The 20,793-nt window shown below is 37.1% G+C and overlaps 1 protein-coding gene across 1 annotated transcript in view; it reads left to right on the forward strand.

Moving 5' to 3' along the window:
- LOC149775161 (dynein beta chain, ciliary-like) overlaps positions 1-20,793 on the forward strand; it is a 315,340-nt gene that overhangs the window by 209,051 nt on the left and 85,496 nt on the right. The window contains exon 34 of the mRNA XM_089944132.1: positions 18,077-18,316. Within this exon, the coding sequence (XP_089800258.1) occupies positions 18,077-18,316 (240 nt within the window). The remainder of the gene's footprint in view (positions 1-18,076; positions 18,317-20,793) is intronic.

A 20,793-nucleotide genomic window follows, 5' to 3' on the forward strand; every position in this document is an offset into this window, starting at 1 on the left:
TCCGTTAAATCAGTTCATATATATACATATACTATCTTTTAAGTGCTTGTTCTGTTTTGACTTGGAAATAATTAACATTTATTGCAAATCTGTTCTACGATATAGCACACTATTATCTTTATTGGCAAGTTCGAATAACAAGTAATGCATATGATCACTTGTCCTTACAACATCTGCTGTATGGAAAACAGCTTCAATAGCACATTGACAGATTTTCATTTCCCTAAAGAGAGCCTCATTTCCCTACTGGCAGCCAAGCTGATTTGATCTCTTCTGTCCATTCTTGCCCTCAGTCTGGTTTTAACTGGATAACCAAAGCGCTAATCATGTTTAATTACTGTGTAAATAATGCTGCATAGCCATGTGGTTGTTGTCACAATGTACATCATAATTAATACAAGAATGAATTGTTGATTTAGCTGTGTTTATTGATAATGGAATATGGTAGGGTCGTAATACATGAGGTTTATCACAGTATCCCCACGAAAATAGTGGGGATTTTTCTCTTTGCAAAAGCTACAAAATAAAAACCACCCTGAATAAATATGGTCTTGTACACTGACAAAATTTTGTTTCATCTCTCTCTCTCACACACATGTACGTACACGCTCATGCGCATCAACTAAAATGTGATTTCAAATTCTTTATTTTTATTGCAGTTTGATAATATTATTGTTGCTGTAAAAATACAAGTTGCACTTAATTTCTTGACAATGTGGACTCGTATCGTTGTGTACAATTTACTAATAAATAATACCCGTAACTAATACATGTTCAAACCATCTTAATCTTTTTGCCAATGTTACACAACATAATATGCTCTAAATGCAGACGAGTTTGCACACTGAGACCTAATTCTCTCTCTCTCTCTCATTCACTAATAACAAAAATCTTTTGGAGTTCTTTTTATATATATTGTAATTAGATTCTTGAGTTGAGAGCAGAATGAGACAGAAAATATACATTTACTTTTGTACCATTAGGTTGTCGTGTAGCATGTTTTCCATAGAACTTGTTCAGGTACGATCCCTTTATTTTTCGTACATGGTCAGTACCACCAAATGATAATCTTTTATTTTACTTATAATTTTTTCTACACTGAAATTAATAATTATTGTTTTGCGTATGAAAAATTACATGAAATAGGGAATTTCGGTAGTGTGGAGAGAGTAAAACTAATTTTAATTATGCAATATTTACCCAACACTGTTTCCAAATGTTTCCTCCTAATTAGCTCTGCCAAATGCCTTCTCCCACTCTTCTCTCATGTCTTGGCATAATCATTGTCTATGAAAAAGATGACTGTTCTGCACATGGCATACAAGATGCACAAGTGGAACATGTCTTATTGACAGTTTAGCACTCTGGGAGAGGAAAATCAATGCATTAGCGATGGTTAATTATTGCATAATTAAATTAGTTCCCCCCACTCTATTTGTGCAATTCTTAATGTTTACATTTTGATTATTTGACTGTGAAGTTACACCATATAGCCATTAATGTACTGATGTGCCATTGAACCCCAAGAGTTGAAACAGGTAAAACAGGTGACTGAGTCACTGATAAGATGTAAACTTTACCTTTTTCTGTTAGGAAAGTTAAAATGACTTCACCCTTTGATTCCTTCAATGTACACTGAGCAACAATAGATGACTTTCTAGATGCTCCTTTGACCCTGCTAGGTAATTAGTGTTTTGTTGTACCTCTAGGTGGAATGTAATGCATGCAACTTTACCCGTACGAAATTTTCCACATGGATTGGATATATGAATCCATACGTACTTTTACAGAAATATCCATATGGACATTTTTATTCTATAGTTAAAGCACTCTTATGGATTTCAGTGTATCCATATGGAAATGTTATGGATTCCGTACATACTCCGTATGGAAAATCTCAGTGAATATGCTAATTAGTCCATGAGATCTGTAGGTTGTCCATATGGAATAAAATTAAAATTCCATATGGAATTTGGCAATAATCCATATGGAATTTGTGAATAATCCATATGGAATTTGACAATATTCCATATGGAATTTGAGAATAGTCATATGGAATTGGCAAATATACCATATGGAATTTGTAAATGGTCCATATGGAATTTGTAAATAGTTCATGTTGAATTTGGTAATAGTTCATCCCGTACAAAATTTTCCAGGCATACTTAAGGCGGATTTCAGACATTTTTTTTTAAGCGCTTTCTGTCTAAACCATTAAAAAAAATTGCTTCAGATTTCTATTAAACTGCCTAATGATTCTTAGACATTATTGGGAATCAGTGATAAATATTCACCATAATTTTTAAAATGGATCATAAATTTGATTTTGACAGACATTATCAAATAAGATTTAGGTTTTTCTTGTCCTCATTTTCTTTCTTGCATACAAAGCCTAATCCATGATGGCATCACTTAAGTGTTTTTCATTTCACTGAAAAGTCTGATGAGATTTCACGAATATATGACTAAAACATTTGTGAGATTTCATTAAAATTTTGATCATTATATAGTATTTTACTAAAGTTTCAGAAGTTATTCATACATTTCAGAAGGATTCAAATTAATAATAAATATGAATTAAACAGGACTTTATTAACCAAGGTGATATTAAGTTTGCATGATTTTTTTTTTACAGATGTTGTAATTATATGACATCCAAGGCAAGAGATATGGGAGTTAATAATAATAAAAATAATAATAATGACTTTATTTAGAGAAAGTAATTTAATTAATTACAGAACTAATCTACCTTGAGGCCTTTTATCTGTTATGTAAAATATATACAGTATATACAACATGATGTGAAGAATCTGTCTTGACACTAAATAATTAAGTGATTTTAAAAATCAAAGTATCAGGCCTGGAATATATGCACAGGCATCTGTGAACACACAAACATGTATAAAATATAAAATACTAATCTGCATTGAAAAATTCAACTGTGAAAATAATGCAAAATTACAGAAAAGTATCCATTTGAGACATGAAAAGAAGAAATGCTAGGAGCATGCTATATGTCACTTGTACTGCAGACTTGATTTTTGATTAATGTACAAACTATGATGCTGTTGTGGTCTCTTGAATTAGTCCTTGTTCCATAAGCAGCCGTGACAAACGTTTATCATGATATAAGTACTCTTATTTTATGCTGAATTCCAACACACCTAGAATATTTTGATGATTCTGCATGTGGGCCAAGAAAATTCCGCAAAGATATGACAATCTTTGATAGACAAGGGTATTTCACAACAATTCCCACCAGTGATCTGTACGTTGTCCTCCTTAAATTCATTCTGGAAGTTATTCAGTTTTGAGTTATATAACTTCGAAATCATCCTGGTTCAATTTCTTGTCCTATTTAGCATGTTAGCCGCTACTGTAGAGGTGTTTATGGCACAAAAAGCAAAATGCTAGTCCTGGCGTTCAGTTTTCGTACAGACTGACCAACTACATTCATATCAACTTTGCATTAAAGCTATTCTCATTGCCGCACATTTTTCAAATGGATATTCAAACTCGTATCCCGCTCAAATCGCCATGTTTAGCATTCCCATCAGTTTCTGTTACGCAGTGATTCATTGGGCAAGTTCAAAATTTTGACCAATCAGAAAGCTCTTTACAACAATTATCCTTTAAATAATAAATGGAACAAATACTTATTAGAAAGTTCATTGCGGAACGGGACTGGATGTAGCATTATTTTTAAAAAAGTTTTGGAGATGATATTAAAAAATGGGTCCATATCGAGGAAAATCAGATTCAGGTCAGGAGAAAAGCGAAATTCTGATTTAAAACAGGAAACAAGAAAACTTGTTTGAGGCAGTTAAATCCAGTTTAAGTTTTAAAAAAATACAACAACAATAACAAAATTTGTTTAAGAAATATGATACAGAAAGTTGTGGAAAGAAGTTTTTGTGCCCAAAATAAACAATACAATTACAGCTGTCAGAAACAGGGAATGTAAATGCTGCTGAAAATCATTCAAATTGTACAAGAAACAAAAAATAAATTTTATTATATCTTATTGATATTTTTTACTAAAATGTCAGTGATATTACAATCACAAAATATCACTATATTTTTAGAATTTTTGACAAACTCTCAGTGAAATTTAAATCACAAATTCCCACTGATATTTTCAGAAAGGTAGGCAGAGTCAGTGAAATTTCAAACACAAAATTTCATTGATATTTTCAGAAATTTTGGTAAAATCTCCTGAAATACCATAATTTTAGTGAAAAAGGACATTTGAGTGAATGTCAAGAAATGTTCATTGATTTTGCTGAAATTTAAGTCATATTTTAACTAGGGTATGATTTTTGTAGAGTATATTTTAATAGGAAGCCAACAAAATTACTTTTCAGAATAAACATCAGAGCAAGCCCAAAATCCACCTTGCACCAAGTCCAAAGATTCATCTATGCTTGTACTACCAGATATTATTTTCTGATCATGTTTACGTTTTCTCTAATTTTTTGGTCATGTCTTTGTTTTTAAACATCTGTGGAAATAAATTAAAGAAAACTGACACGTGTTTCTTCAAATTTATGAGTATATATTCATCCTTCCACATCAGCTACACTGACATATACATGTACTCTAACTCCCACCAATATTTCTATTTGAATCAGATAGTTTAGGTTATTAATTCTTCAGAGAGTATTTTCCATGATGCTATAATACATGAGCCTGCTTTCCATATGGAAAAAAGTGCTTATGGATTAAAGTTGCAACTTTATTCCATATGGCATTTTCACTTGCTGTGAAGTACTTATGGAATTGATATGGAATAAATTGTCCGATTCCATAAGTTTTTCAGTCCTTATCTCTTCCATACGGATTCCATAAGTATTCCATACGGAATCCATGAGAAATTTCTGTTAAGGGTAGCCACTGTTACCAGTTGTGCCAACATATAAACTCTTGCACATTTACAGACATGTTACTTAACAGCTAATTGACCATTAAGCTTTTCTTCCACAGGTTATCAATGACCAGTTTCTGCAAGTTATCATTTGATGATGAAAACATTCTAGCTTGTGTTTCAAAACTTAAAAATTGAATATGTCGATAGCAAATTTTGTTTTGAGAATGGAATTGTTGCAAAGTACCGTTAGCATATTTTTTGTGTCGAAAGATTTTAACTGCCATGTTAGGATTGTTTTCTTTATAAGTCAGTTTGACATTGTAAGTGAACCTGACAAGGGGTCATAAAGGTGGACATCTCTTTGTCTAGGAAGTATCTTTTTATGAGATTGTCTGTGTTTGTCATTCGTTTTTAATGAGCAGCTAAATTAAGGAAAATGTGAAATTCGTTGAAATTAAAGACTAAATATTATGTGATAAAGATGTAGCCTAAAAATAACAATCTATTGTTTAGAAGATTTGGCATAAAAATAACAGTCTGTTGGTTAGAAGTGTGTGGGATAATGCTATGTTGTGGAATTCAAGAAGTGGTGCAAGGTTAAGGTTGTATTCTCACATTGCTCATTTTTGTAAAAACACGTGTAAGTGGTGAAGATAATATCTAATCAATACACGATGCTATTATGAATACGTTGACAGATATTAAAACCAGAGCCTGCTGTGTGGCGCGACCGAGTACCCGGCGGTATAACTGGGTGGGCAGACTGGGCTCATTAGCCTTGGCAGGCAACCAGTCTAAGAGAAGGGAAACTCTGATTCCAAACCCGGGCAGATGAAGCTCGTTAGCCTTGTCAGGCAGTTCATCTAGGAGAAGGAAACTCTGATTCAAAACCAACCAAGTCCCATCCATTGGATATCTTCGGGAGAAGGAAAGGCTACGGGAGTAAACCCAGACAGAAAATCAGGAGTGGAGCCCCTAAGGCGGCTGGGGGTCGACTACGACCTCCTTCCGGCAGCTCCTGCATCCAAACTGGTGCCAAATGTCATGCTCAGCATTCCTTTGGACCCCACCAGCAAGGACAAGAGGGGGATCCTGATGTCTGGGCAGCCCAGGATCTCCATATTCCACGCCCAGGCTTGCGCCCTGGAGAGGACACTCCAGTCTCGCTACTGAGTGAGGAAACAACACGGAAGCTGACAGTTTACGGGTTATAAGTCCCATCCGATTGGCGTAGGGAAGGGGCGCCATGGGTCAGCTTTGACGGTGGGAGGGATCATCGTGTCCCACTGGCCAACTATCGCCCGCCTCAAGCCGGGCAGCCCCCGGTCAATAAGGTGTTGACCCGCCATCGTCTGCCTGCTCCAGTGGGTGTCTGGAGCTCAGTGTGTTGTTCAGCATGACAAGCAGACGGTAATTCCACACCAGACAAAAGAAACAAGAAACCAATAAAGAAGACTCCAGCTCTTCGATTTGCAAGCTGGAATGTGCACACCATGTGTACAGGCATCTCCGACGACCTCAGAGAAGTGGACGACACCAGAAAGACAGCCATCATCGATAGAGAACTCACCAGACTAAATATCAGCATAGCTGCCCTCCAGGAAACCAGGCTCGCCTCTAGTGGCTCCCTCAGAGAGGAAAACTACACCTTCTTCTGGAAGGGTCGAGAACCTGAGGAGCCCCGTCAGCATGGAGTGGGCTTTGCCATCAAAAACAATCTCCTGGCCTCGGTTGAACCTCCAACAGGGGGCACTGAGCGTCTCTTGTCCATCTGCCTCACCACTACTTCAGGTCCTGTCAACATCATCAGTGTCTACGCCCCAACCCTCACGTCATCAGAAGACGTGAAGGATCAGTTCTATGGGCAGCTGGACGAACAGATCAAAGGATGCCCCAAAAATGAACCACTATTCCTCCTCGGCGACTTTAATGCCAGAGTAGGTGCGGACCACGAGTCCTGGCCTACCTGCCTCGGATATCATGGCACTGGAAAGACCAACGAAAACGGCCAGAGACTGCTGGAGCTATGCACCTACCATGGCCTGTGCATCACAAACACCTTCTTCAAGTGTAAGCCACAACACAAAGTGTCATGGAAACACCCCAGATCTCATCACTGGCACCAACTCGACTTGGTCATCACCAGGCGCTCTGCCCTTAACAGCGTCCTCTCCACCAGAACCTACCACAGTGCAGACTGTGACTCCGACCATGCCCTTGTGAGCAGCAGAGTGCGACTACAGCCACATGTGCTACACCGCACAAAACCAAAAGGATGTCCTCGCATAAACACTGCACAGATGTCAGTCCCTGCCAAGGTGGAGGAGTATGTGTCTGCCCTGAACAAGGCTCTCCAGGACCTGCCTGAGTATGACGCTACAGCCAAGTGGAACGCCATGAAGGGTGCCATCTACAGTACAGCTATGTCAACGTTTGGCAAGAAGGAACGACCCAGCCAGGACTGGTTCAATGCACACCTATCAAGGATGGAACCACAAATCGAGGAGAAACGAAAAGCCTTCATAGCTTACAAAAAATGCCCTAATGAACGGACGCTTGCTGCTCTCAGAAGTGCCCGAAGTAACACCCAACGCATTGCTAGACTGTGCGAACGAGTACTGGCAACAAGTGTGTGAAGGGATCCAGCAAAGTGCCGAGTCCGGACACATCCAAGGCATGTACAGTGGCATCAAGAAGGCTCTAGGCCCTACAGTGAAAGGGGTAGCTCCCCTGAAATCCCTGACGGGAGAGAAGATCACAGACCGTGGGCAACAGATGGCCAGATGGGTGGAGCACTACTCAGAACTATACTCCAGAGAAACGTCAGTCACTGATGCAGCCCTCAGCAGCATAAAGAATCTGCCCACCATGGAAGAGCTCGACAAAGTGCCAACCTTAGAGGAGCTCAGCAAAGCAATCGACTGCCTTCCAAACGACAAAGCACCAGGTAGTGACAGCATCCCACCCGAAGCTATCAAACGTGGAAAACCAGCATTGATTAAACCACTGCACGAGCTACTTTGCCGCTGCTGGGAGGAAGGAGTAGTCCCCCAAGACATGCGTGATGCCACAATTGTGACCCTTTACAAAAACAAGGGCGACCGCAGTGACTGTAATAATTACAGAGGGATCTCACTCTTGAGTATTGTTGGTAAAGTGTACGCCCGCATCATACTCAACAGGCTGCAGTTGCTGGCAGACCGTGTGTACCCGGAATCACAGTGCGGCTTCAGAGCAGGCAGGTCGACGACAGACATGATCTTCTCCCTACGACAACTCCAAGAGAAGAGCAGAGAGCAAGGTCAACCACTCTACATGATGTTCATGGACCTCACCAAGGCCTTTGACTTGGTCAGCAGGAAGGGCCTTTTTGAACTTCTGAGTAAGATCGGTTGCCCCCCAAAACTCCTCAGCATGATAATCTCTTTCCATGCAGATATGAAGGGAACAGTCCTGTATGATGGATCATCCTCAACTTCCTTCCCAATTAACAGTGGTGTGAAGCAGGGCTGCGTGCTGGCACCAACACTTTTTGGGATCTTCTTCTCCCTGCTCCTGTCCTATGCCTTCGACACGTCCACGGATGGCATATATCTACACACCAGGTCTGATGGGAGCCTGTTCAACCTGGCACGACTGCGCTCAAAGACCAAAGTGAGAGCTGTGCTCATCAGGGAGATGCTTTTTGCAGATGAAGCAGCTCTTGTGGCCCACACCGAGGAAGCCCTCCAGAGACTGGGAGACCGTTTTGCTGTTGCCTGCACGCACTTTGGTCTCACAATCAGCTTGGAAAAAACAAATGTCAGCATGCAAGATACCACCATTGCCCCTTCAATCAAAATCAACGGTGTCACCCTGGAAGCAGTCAACAACTTTACCTACCTAGAGTCAACCATCAGCAACACTCTCTCGATTGATATGGAGCTGGACAGAAGGCTTGGAAAGGCAAACACCATCATGGCTCGATTAACAAAGAGGGTTTGGGAAAACAACGAGCTGACAGAGCACACCAAGGTCCGAGTCTACCAGGCCTGCGTTCTCAGCATCCTTCTACATGGAAGTGAGATGTGGAGTACCTACATGAGGCAAGAACGCCGGCTCAACTCCTTCCATATATGGTGCCTAAAACGCATCCTGAAAATCAGCTGGCAAGACCGTGTTCCACACAGCGAGATCCTGCAGCGTGCAAGTACCCCCAGCATGTACTCCCTGCTAATTAAACGCCGCCTTCGATGGCTGGGTCACGTCCGACGCATGGAGGATGGAAGGCTGCCAAAGGACATCTTATATGGACAGCTGGCCACTGGCATGAGAAGAGTCGGACGCCCCTCACTCCATTTCAAAGATGTGTGCAAGAGGGACATGAAGGCATGCAACATTTCACCCGATGGCTGGGAAGAGCTGGCTGAGGACCGAGGCACCTGGAGACTGATGGTAAACAATGGCATATCAGTCGCTGATGCGAGGAGAGGCTAGTTGGTGGCAGAGAAACGTAAGAGAAAGAAGAACGCAACAGCAACCACAGTAATGCAGACTTCCCAGTATGTCTGCACCAACTGCAGTAGGGACTGTCACTCAAGTATAGGCCTGCACAGCCACAGCAGACGTTGCCAACAGAGACAGGCAACACCCCAAGGGCGCTATTCGCATGGTCTTTCGAGACCGAGTCGCCAATGATGATGATGATGATGATGACAGATATTAAAACCATCTGTTTGCAGTTCTGTATATAGATTGTTGCAACATACAGTGCAACCCCACTATAACGTGGTTGTGGCATGGCCCTCGAAATTTTGTGTATTCATTCACACATCAAAAAATATTTTTTGTTCAGCATACATGAAATAGTGTATACAAAATCTATTATCATTATGAGGAAGAGATCACATATGAATTCGAATTTAATATGATCGTGGCGTGGTTCCTGAAATTTTAAATACATGTATGTTTATTTTTCTGGTACTGGAAAAGAATATTGTTTTTGAGTACGAGAAATACACCACTCCCTCGATAACTCGCGCACATCGGGGTCCAGAAACATCGACCGCACTATAAGCGAGGGGCGAATTATCGAGGGACCTATAAAATAAGCTCAAAACCAATAAAGTGATTGACGACATAACGGAAAAATAAGGGGGGAGGGGTAGACAGATTATACTGTTGAATACTCACTTTATAATCGTTCTGAGATTAACTGTTAATAAATATCTCTTCATAACGGTGTACTTTATTATTTTCTCATAGAACATTAAAAATTTCAGGATAAATTACAGTATATTGAGGCGATCATCGAAAACATTATTCCACGTGGTTTCCGTTCGCTGAACATGTGTACCACTTCACACATTGTGTACTACGTCACTAAGTTTTATGTTGAATTGTATGCATTCTAGTTTTATTGTTTGAGCCAAATTAGAAGTTTTTTATACACAAAAGATCGACTCTTTTCGAGAAACGGTGTCGATCGAACGATAGATAGATAGATAGATTTGAATGCGATAGAAGTAAAATGGAAAACAAAAAAAAAAACAAGAGTTAATCAGTACTGACATATTTAATTGGTCTACAAATTTAAAACAACGTAAATTAGAACAAGTTAATACTTGCCGTTTGTGCCACGCTTGACAAATATCAATTCACTTTTTGAAAAAATCAGTTAATTTTTTTTGTGTGTGTTACTCCTTGGTTTCTCTGCCGCCGAGCAAAATCCCTTTGATTTCTCAACTGCATGAGCTTTACGTGGTCAACATTTTGGGTCTCCAGCCACCTTATGGCAATATCAAAATATTTGCTTCCTGTGCAGAGGGGTGGGGGTGCAACATCTGTGTCTGCATCACAATCAACACTTGTGTTACTCCAGTTAGAATCGTCTTCTGCTGCAAATTTGTTCGCTATAGAAATAATTATAGTTTCATCTGACATGTAGTCGGCTGTAGGGCAATCACTGTCAGCACAAATCCACTCCTCCACCAAGAGAAACGCCCAACTCAGGACCATGAGTCTGTACTAATCGTCGTCGTTGTCTCTGTTACTGTTTTGCTTTACGTCAAAGGCAGCTCCAAGACCCTTAATCCAGCACCCGAGGTCTCTTGTAATCGATTTTTTTTTTTAATGCAACAAACACTTCCCCAAGTTGTTGATCAAAACAAAGCCGGCATGTACATGTAATTAGGTTCTCACAGAAGTACTCACGGGTTTCGATGTGACGGTCGATTGACTCTTTTCATGTTTTCAATGAACAGACTATGTTGTGATTATAATGTTTACACTGAAACGGAATTAAAGGATTAGAATGTGACTTTCACACAGGAAGTCGTTTAATTGGTGTTTATTTCATTCTCTGTTTCCACCTGTTAACATTTACCGAAGTTTTCATTGATCGCTATTTCACCAGACTGTTTATTTACAGTATAATGACAACTATTTATCCTAAAAACTTACATAATATATGATATCTTTAAACAGAGGTCTCGCTAGGATTTTAAAACTGGGTCTTTCTGCCTCTGAATTCAATCACTAAATATCAGTATATTTTCTCACTCGGCCGCCAAGTCAAAGCCTTTGAACTAGCCGCCTAGCTGTTGCATCATGTTCTTTTTTTTTTTTTTAATGTACTCTTATGAAATAGCAACAGTACATCAAAGAGTCTTTCAGTCACTGAATTCTGTCATTGTAAATATCAGCACAGTAAACTGATCAACACATTTTCCCACAAAGCAGGTGGCTGAAACAGGACCGGCAAATCTTTGAAATTTCCCGCGCACCTATTACATGCGTACGGAGGACTCCAGCCTCAGTGATTTTCTGCGTCCAAGATCAAAAATTGGCGTCCAAATACGCATAATTAAGCGTTTTCGAGATTTCTGAAATTAATTCTTCTCTATGGATTATATTTTTACGGGCATTAATCACCATTTTCGATGATAAAACGAGCAATGTATCAAGGTTTAATTTATCAGTTCTTATCGTAATTTTTTTCATGTTCAGCATATTTTAAAGATATTTTAAATACATTTTGTCTGGAAAAAATCGGGAGCCAAGACGGACACCGCGTTATAAGCGGGATCGCGAGTTATCCGGGCGCGAGTTATCGAGGGAGTGGTGTAGTGTGTAAAACGTTTATTATCATTTTGGGAAAGAGATCGTGTATGAATTTTAATATAATACAATCAAGGCGTAGCTTCTGAAATTTAACAATATCACCAGGTTCTTGAGTGTTATGCCAAAATAAACATTATTGGAAATGTTACTTATTACTGATCCATGAAGAAGACCAGTAAGTAGTCTTTGTGATTGACTTCATCTAATTCTGTATACAATCGTTGCTCAAACAATAGCCAACATGTGTTTCCTCTTTAACTGCGTACACAACCAGACAATGCAGTGGTTGATAAAAGATTCTCACAGTTCAATAAACATTAAAAAACAAAAGCCGCCAAGATTTTTGCTGGGCTTGGCGGTGTTATTAGACGCAATCAGTTGACCAGTAAATAATGTCCGCTTTATTAGCTGGAAATTGAAAGGGTATGAAATTGTACATGCATTCAGCTTAAAATAATTTATAAAAGTGACTCGTGACCATTGTAGGCCTACTGCACTTAGTTCTCGGGTTTTACATGGGTGTGGTGTTTGTTTATCAACTCGTTATTAATTTCCTATTTTTTATAAAAATATTTGACTGTTATGGAAAAGCAAGTTCACAAGCACAAGTCGTTCTCTGCACTTTGCGCAATGATTAGTATACTAGTTTTCACATGTTTCTTTCGATGTTCTGAAGTAAAAGTTAAATGCACGCTGAAAGCATGTTTTGATTGTTAATTATTTTTGCTGTAGTCGTTCAAATGAATAGGTGTACAGATGTTAATTATTGGAATTTTGCAATGGATAAATGTACACAGAAATGCATATGAGAGCATTATAGCAGTATGATATTTGTACAGACACCGTTCATAGACCCTAGAACGTAATGAACTACACACGTGCTTCATCTTTCTTAACCTAATTTTGCTGTTAATTTTTCCCATTGAATTCAGACACATAATAATGTGTGACAAAATTATTGAATATTTTAAATAAGTATGCAATTTTTGCAATTGTTATGGTAATAGTTTATGAGCAGTAAAGAAATCAGACATTAAAAGTTCAATGTTATGTGCCCTTCTTGGTCCCAAAACCATGTATTTTGCTGTGACTCAAATGTGCACATTGGAAACTATATATTGTAAGAGTACATTGATTACGTCATTGTAATTACAAATAGGTATGCATAGATAATCAGCTGCCACTAGAGCAAGCAATTCAATTTTTGTACTGTTTAAGACTTAAACCAAAACCTTTCAGTCCACAAGATTCACATCTAATTTTAATTTAACAGATGAAACATTACAATTTCAGGTTACTTGTCCACTTTGGTTTGAATAGATGAATACTGTCAGTGAAAATTCCTGTGCATGTGTTTTTGTGTACAAGTTATTGGGGTTTCAAACTAGTTTAGAAATGTTTTGACTGTCCTTTGGGGAAAATACATTGCATATATCTTCCCAACCAAACATACACTTCCTAGTATGAATACACTGCACATGAATATGATACATTCATGCACTAAAGAAATATGTTTATGATATACATTATACATGAAACATCCAATTTTATACTGGAAGATGTGTGTGTATGATTTGGACTTTTTAATGTAGCTTTAAATATTTTTCAGTCATATCGCTACAATGTCTGCAGTGTGGCAGTTTATAGTGATGTCTAGCACTGGGGCATCATGCCGCAGACATGTAGCATGATGTCCCACCCAGTCACATTATCCTGACACCAGGCCGACCAGTCCTAACACTAACTACTTAATGCTAAGTGCCAAGCGATTGTGGCTGTTACCATTTTTGTAAGTCTTTGGTATGACTCGGCCGGGGATCGAACCCACAACCTCCTGCATCTGCAGCAGACGTTCTAACCACTAGGCCACCAGAGTGGTACTACTGGAAGATAATGTATTGCTTAAATATAATGTTTAATGCAAATATACATACTGAGAAATGAGGACACTGTTCAGATGGTACACACACAAACATACACACACAAGTCTCCATGATAACCTGCCCCTGGATAACTCATGAATCTGCATATAACACGGGGCCAGGTGTGAATCCTTTTATTTTCTTCTAGAAAATACAAAACAAATTGGCCTCTGTTGAACATGAAGAAAATCTTGAGATCATGACCATGTAACTGAAGGGCGAAGTAGTGCAACTGCAGTAACAGTCAAATCCATGAATATCTGTGTGTTTAATTCATCATCCATGAAATATCTCTGACCAGAAGGCTACATCATATTTCTTTTCATGAAGCTTTGACATTATTTTTCTGTTTCAATACAATGCAAGAACTATTTTGTGATGTGATTTGGTCAGCCAGCAGCCTGAGATTGAACATGGCAGATAGTGGTTCCTTTGTTCTATGGATATTCAAAAGAACAGGTTTACTCCTCGATGTTGGTGTATTCATTCCAGATTTCAAGGAGTAAAGGAGTAATAATATCTTGTGTCTCTAACATTCAGATTCAATAATTAGTATTAAAATTTTTAACAAATTTCTTTTTTTTAAAAGCAATTTAACATCAGGCACTATATCTTTGACTATAGTTACAGCTCAACATTCAAGGGATTTGGTGTAATAACTGGTGTAGAATAAGCTGATGGCAATTGCCATAATGTCAACTTTCTCACACTCTTCTGACTCGGAACAATTTTCATTTGAAGGATTCTCTGATGTAATTTTGCATCATTTTCATAGCTGAATTTTTCAATTTAGGATGATATTTTATGTTTTTTATATGTTTATGTTTTCACTGATGCCTGTGCTTGTGTTCCAGGTTTGATAGTTTGAATTTTATAATGACTTAATTATTTAGTGTCAAGCCAGACTCTTCACATGATGTTGTATATATTGTATATATGTATATAACAGATAGAAGGCCTCAAGGTAGATTAGTTCTGTAACTAATTGAGTTACCTTCTCTAAATAAAGTCTTTATTATTATTATTATTATCAAAAGTAGTAAATGAAACTAAGATATATCACCCATTTTTATCATTGAAAACGGGAGTTAGTGCCTGGAAATTGGATTCAGGATCATGAGATTAACAACTTTTACTAAGTCTTATGTTTTAAGTTTTTTATATAAAATTTCTCAGAATATAACAGTATTCAATGTTATTTCAATCCATCAAAATGTCAGTAATGCTTACTGGTGGCAGCACTTTAAGAATAAATACCAATTAAATTAGTTTTGTCAAATGAATTTTGTTCTGTAGTTCCATCTGTTAATTCAGTTTCAGTGTAATCATCATAATTACAATAAGCCCTCTTCCTCAGATATGAAAGGTGTCAGTCCACCATCACATCTATGCCCCTTAGTATTTCTGAGAATATAATTAAGTGCAGACTGTGTTTCAATTTCAGATTTGCAGAAGTGTGTGCTGTGCTGTTACAAGCAATTCATAGTGGACCTGCTTTCTATTGTCACATTATGTATTTTGTTTCAAATCAAATTAAGGGAGTGGAGGAATATATAAAAAAAAATTTGAAAACAGTTAAAAGCCACGCAGATCCAAGCAGTGCAAGTGTGGGCGATCACAATAATAATAATAATGTTTTATTTATTGAGGGTGACTCATTAGTCAATGACTATTGTCCCCCTGAGGCCCTCTAATCAGGTCAGCTCACCTTCAGTTGACTAGTTGAATGCTGTTATGAATATTATCATGTAGGTAACATAATGAGAGTTTCCTACATTAATCAGTGAGAGATGTGATCAACAGTAGCAAAAGAAGTATTTGGTTCATGAAAAGTTTTATTTTACAGATATGGTTAATTATGGGGAAGCAAGTTCCAAAGATTGTAGTGACAAACTTAAAATTCCCATTGACCACAAATTTCACTATTACTCGCAGTGAAATTGGAATATCAACATTTTACTAGCAGAATAATATTTTCTAGGTTCAGTGTCATGTGTCTTAAAATATTATGGAGGTTTTCAAAGGTTTGTTTGCTTGAAAATAAAGGTAATTTCTACAGAAAAGCAAACCACTATTAAGAATTAAACCATTTAACAACCCCACCCTACTTAACATGATCAGCAAATAGGACATTACAACATAGGGGAACTATATTATCTTATAGTGTTGTCTGTCTCAACATTTGCTTGTTTGGCCCATTATTTTTTAATGCATATATGGTACCAGGACACATAATAGTCTTCAGATCATAATTTTATTAATTTGGACACTTTTGAAAGCAGTGATGCATGAGAATTCTCACATTTAATTAGTTCAAAGTTGTGCATATAAAAGTTAATTCTGCTCAGTATAGAATTCGTGTCTGTTTACATAAACTTGATGAAAAATCTATTTAAAAAAAAATAAACAGGAATGATCTTACTAGTGAGACTGATTGAAACACTAATATTAATATCTCTACTGAGACGAAAACTACTTCTGTTCACAGTAGTAATTTCACATGGTGCTTTGATGAAATCAGGGAAAAAGTACAACTTCCAACTGTTTCATATATCCATTTAAAAGAATGTTTCAGTTTTATTAGATGTGCAGTGTCGGCAATCTGTACATTCACATACTGCAGACATTCCTTACATTAGCATGCCTTTCCTAGAAAATTGTACACCTGAGCTAGATTATGAAAGCATACAGTCCTTTAAAAAGTGAAATCAGACAAATGTGTTAATATATTTTCCATTCTGGGTTTTCAGGAAAATGTTTTTTGCCCCATCTAAAGATACAACATTATGTGTGCCTTGAAATTTGCCATTGATAGAGGACATTCATTATAATGTGTATATTCATTATTGTCTACTTTGCTACCTTGACCTATCTAGTGTCTTTCAAGCCAGAAAAAATGTAATATCAACCATAACAACTTCAGTGAAAATTCATAACAATTATGCTTTTACAATGTACACATATGATGATGTGTTTGTGTCATATAGAATATATGGTAGCCATTTTAAAAAAGGGGAATTTAGGGCAGATAATGAAAGCTTTCACTGATATGTGTCTAACATCCATATACTTTTATCTAACATCATTTGCCCATTTCCACTCCCCCTGGCAGTTATAGATATTTTATGAGAAGCATCATTGTAAGTTCATTGGTCTTTGACCAGGTATAATGATGAGGATAACCATCTATGCACAGTTGTCTACAAGTACTAAATGTATTTTGGCAAGCTACTCCTTGAATTTTGTCTGGGATAATGAAAAAAAAGTGTAGATAAAGTCATAAACATCAGCAACATACAATCCTGCATGTACCAGGTATATATCGATTACGATTTTTTTCTTCTTTTATCAAGGTTTTTTATGTCAGTTTTAGCAGATGGCATAACACCTGTATCATATTGACCAAATTGGCATCATCAGTGTTATGGTTACTTTTAACCTTTGGGAGGTTGTTTTGTATATAAAAAAATCAGATACAGTGAGTTTAGATCATGGTGTGGTTTGCAAGCCAGACACATCGCATGCAGGGTGTTTATATCATGGTACAGTTTATAACCAGAGAGCAGTCTACAGAAATTCACACTATTCCAGATTTTTACATAGCAGTCTACATAAAACTTTGTTCACAGTAGGGGCCATCAATTTAATATGTACGAATTGAGTGGGGAGGGGGGTTAACCCAAATGCATACACTTGCATATGGGGGGGGTCTACTGATAATGTATGTACACATAGGAAATGGGGCGAGGTGTGAAACATCGATAATAATATGACTAATACATATTTACTTGTTCAGTCAGCGTTTGAATTTTAGCGGCCACTAGACAGACTTTTTAAAGTTACGCAACTTATTTCTTTGATGCAGCCAGACATTCAACGTTGGTGGACTATCTACATGGAATAAATATAGGCCATTCTATAAAATTCGGCAGGTTGGGATGCATCAGGTATACGTAAGTGGGGAGGGGTGTAAAAAAGTTCACATGTGTACAGGGAGGGGTCAAGCTCTGCCAGATTTTTGTGTACGTACTAAATGGATGGCCCCATAGCATGAATGTAATGGTCACTTTCTCATCATTTGATTTTCAGGCTACTGGTATACATTATGTATATTTTTTAAAAGGTGTTTCTTGTATGTAGATTGTTTAAAAGGCTTTAATTTTAAGGAAAATATTCTTTATTTCAGAGACACTTTTGTGTGTTTGCTGTTAACTTTCCCACACAAGAGGCTCTGATGACAATCTACTCAAGCATTTTATCACAGCATCTGACCATGAATAGCTTCTTAGTCCTTGTACAGAAATATGCTACACAGCTTGTCCAGGGAGCACTCATGTTTCATGCAAGAGTTTCATCAACATTCTTGCCCACAGCCATCAAATTTCACTATGTCTTCAATCTCAGGGATCTTTCAAATATATTCCAGGTGGGTTTTCAGTGGATGCAAGGAATGTCTGACAACTCTGCTGGCAAGATAAATATGTTAATAATAACCCATTTGTATTTACATGTTGAAACAATTGGTTTTTATAAAGTTCTGATAAATTTGTAGGAACTATGTCTATTATTAAATATTGTTTGTCAAGATTCTACAATTATCCATTTTTGCTACAATAAGTACCATAATGACATTTTGTCTTGTAAGAGGGAAAAAAATATTTGTGTCCCAAGACTTGTAAGCACATAAAAATATAATTTTTGTAAAAATAAAAATATAATTTTTGTGTGCCCCAAAAATTAAAGACGCAAAAATGTCAAGACAAAATTAGTAAGATTACCATGTATCACACAGCAGTGACCACTCTTGTTTAATTACCATGTCTGTTTACTGTTGCAGACTACCATAATTGTTTTTATGTAATTAATTTTGCATGTACTGTTATCTGTTTAGGCTCGAATAAGCAGTAACACAAAGAGTGAAAACAACAAGCCTTTTAAAATTTAACAAAGAATTTATTTCCCTGGAAAAATTATGTAAAAATGAAAAAAAGAGATGAACTTTTCAAGAATCAAATCCAAAAACAATCCAAGAATAATCCACAAACTGAATTGCAAAAGTCCTATTAATAAATGTTCTAATAATTTCAAGTTCGAATCCTGATGGAAAATCCAAGATGGATGACGATGACGTATGCTGTAGTCATTACTGTGCTTAACTACAGTTCCTTGTAGAAATAAAATAATAGCACTCTGGTGTTGGAAATCCATATTTAATTTGTAAGTGATGTCTTTCCAAAATTTCTGTGTAAGCACTCCTCAAAATATTTCCAGAAAAAAATTAATCCTTTTGAAATCCAACTGATCTGATGAAAATTATAACTTAAAATCTGGCTACAACAGAATAACTTGACATCAGTGTAAAAAACCCCAAACTGAGAAATCTCTCTCTATGCATCTTTATTAATACTAACAAATGTGCAGTAATGGAAAAACTGGAATTGCAAAATTGAAAAGGGGGGGGTTTCACGTTATCGTGTCTATGTCACGTGCATCAAAAATGACCCTGACGAAAACCAATCATTTTAAAATAAAACAGAACTTGTTTACGAAGGTTGCTACAAATTCTGAAACAAGGTTGGAATTTAGATCAACAACTGGTGTTTACGAAAGAATGATTCAGGTCAACTGATTTTCTGGAAAAATATCATCTCCAGTGAATAAATTTACATTATTATATGCTCATTTTTTCCCCCGTTAACTTTACATTGTCAGAATTGTGCAGTATTACCCGATATTGAACCCCGACGCCAATACACATATAGCATTCAGGTGCGTACAGGAACTACTTTCTATTGTAAACAAAGAATGGACTCAGATGCCAGCACTTTTGATTTGTAAACAAATTATGTACACTCGTGTAAAAGATGCTTTACATTGTGGTTGTTTAAATTTGTTTCTGAATAAACTAAGATGTTTCGTGGACTGCCACATACCAGCTGCTTTGGCACATTACGCATTGATGCAATGTTTCGAATTTAGGCTAGGCACAGTATATAACAGACTTAAGATAAGGTCCTTACATATAACATACAAGTGACAAGTCATATATTGTCTTCTTTAGCTGGTGATAAGAATGGCCAAAAAATATACTTACAGTTTTACATCCTGAATTTTCTCAAAATGTACTTTCTTAGTTCTGCAAATCCGAATTACATGAGCTATGTCATAGGTTCTCAATCTGGATTACACATTTTTAAAATTGTGCTGTAATTTCGATGACAAGTGCAATTACATCCTCCTTACTGCACTTAAAATGAAATAAGCATTAAATTTCATTGCATCTTTTTGATAATTGCAATTGAAAGACTTTATATTTTCCCCACATTATGATTTCAAACATTCAATGATAGAAACAGAAACACATCTGCAGATGTCAACACGCTTCTCCCTAGCTTCATCAATCCCATGTATTTCATGTGGAATTGTCACATACAAATCAAGTCCATAATTGCGAAATTTCGTAGAATCGAGAAAAATACCAAAATCTATTCATTCCAGATCAAATGGAAAAGTTGTTGCAATGCACATTCTTTCACAATATGGCTCCAAAGTTCAATTTTAACTAGACACGCCATTTTCTTTCGAAAGTTATGTCGAGCGTGCGACTAAGTTCAAATTTATATGGGCGGAATTATGTGCGCAGTAATAATGTTGATGTTGTATAATGATAAATAAGCGCTTGTGTATTTAGTTTGGAATACGGCATACATTCATTCACGTTGTTTCTTGTAGTTTATTTTGTTTATATAATTAAGCCTTAAGTAGAATAAAAAATGAGCATATAATAAAAAGGTTACTGCATTTGTATGGGAAAATATGAACTCATTTTGTCGGAAGGATATACTGCACTCCCAAGGTCGTGCAGTATTCCATCCAGAAAACTCATTCATATTTTCCAATACA

This window comes from Sinohyriopsis cumingii, chromosome 19 (assembly GCF_028554795.1).
Source record: "Sinohyriopsis cumingii isolate HCF-2022 chromosome 19, ASM2855479v2, whole genome shotgun sequence".
Classification (NCBI taxonomy): domain Eukaryota; kingdom Metazoa; phylum Mollusca; class Bivalvia; order Unionida; family Unionidae; genus Sinohyriopsis; species Sinohyriopsis cumingii.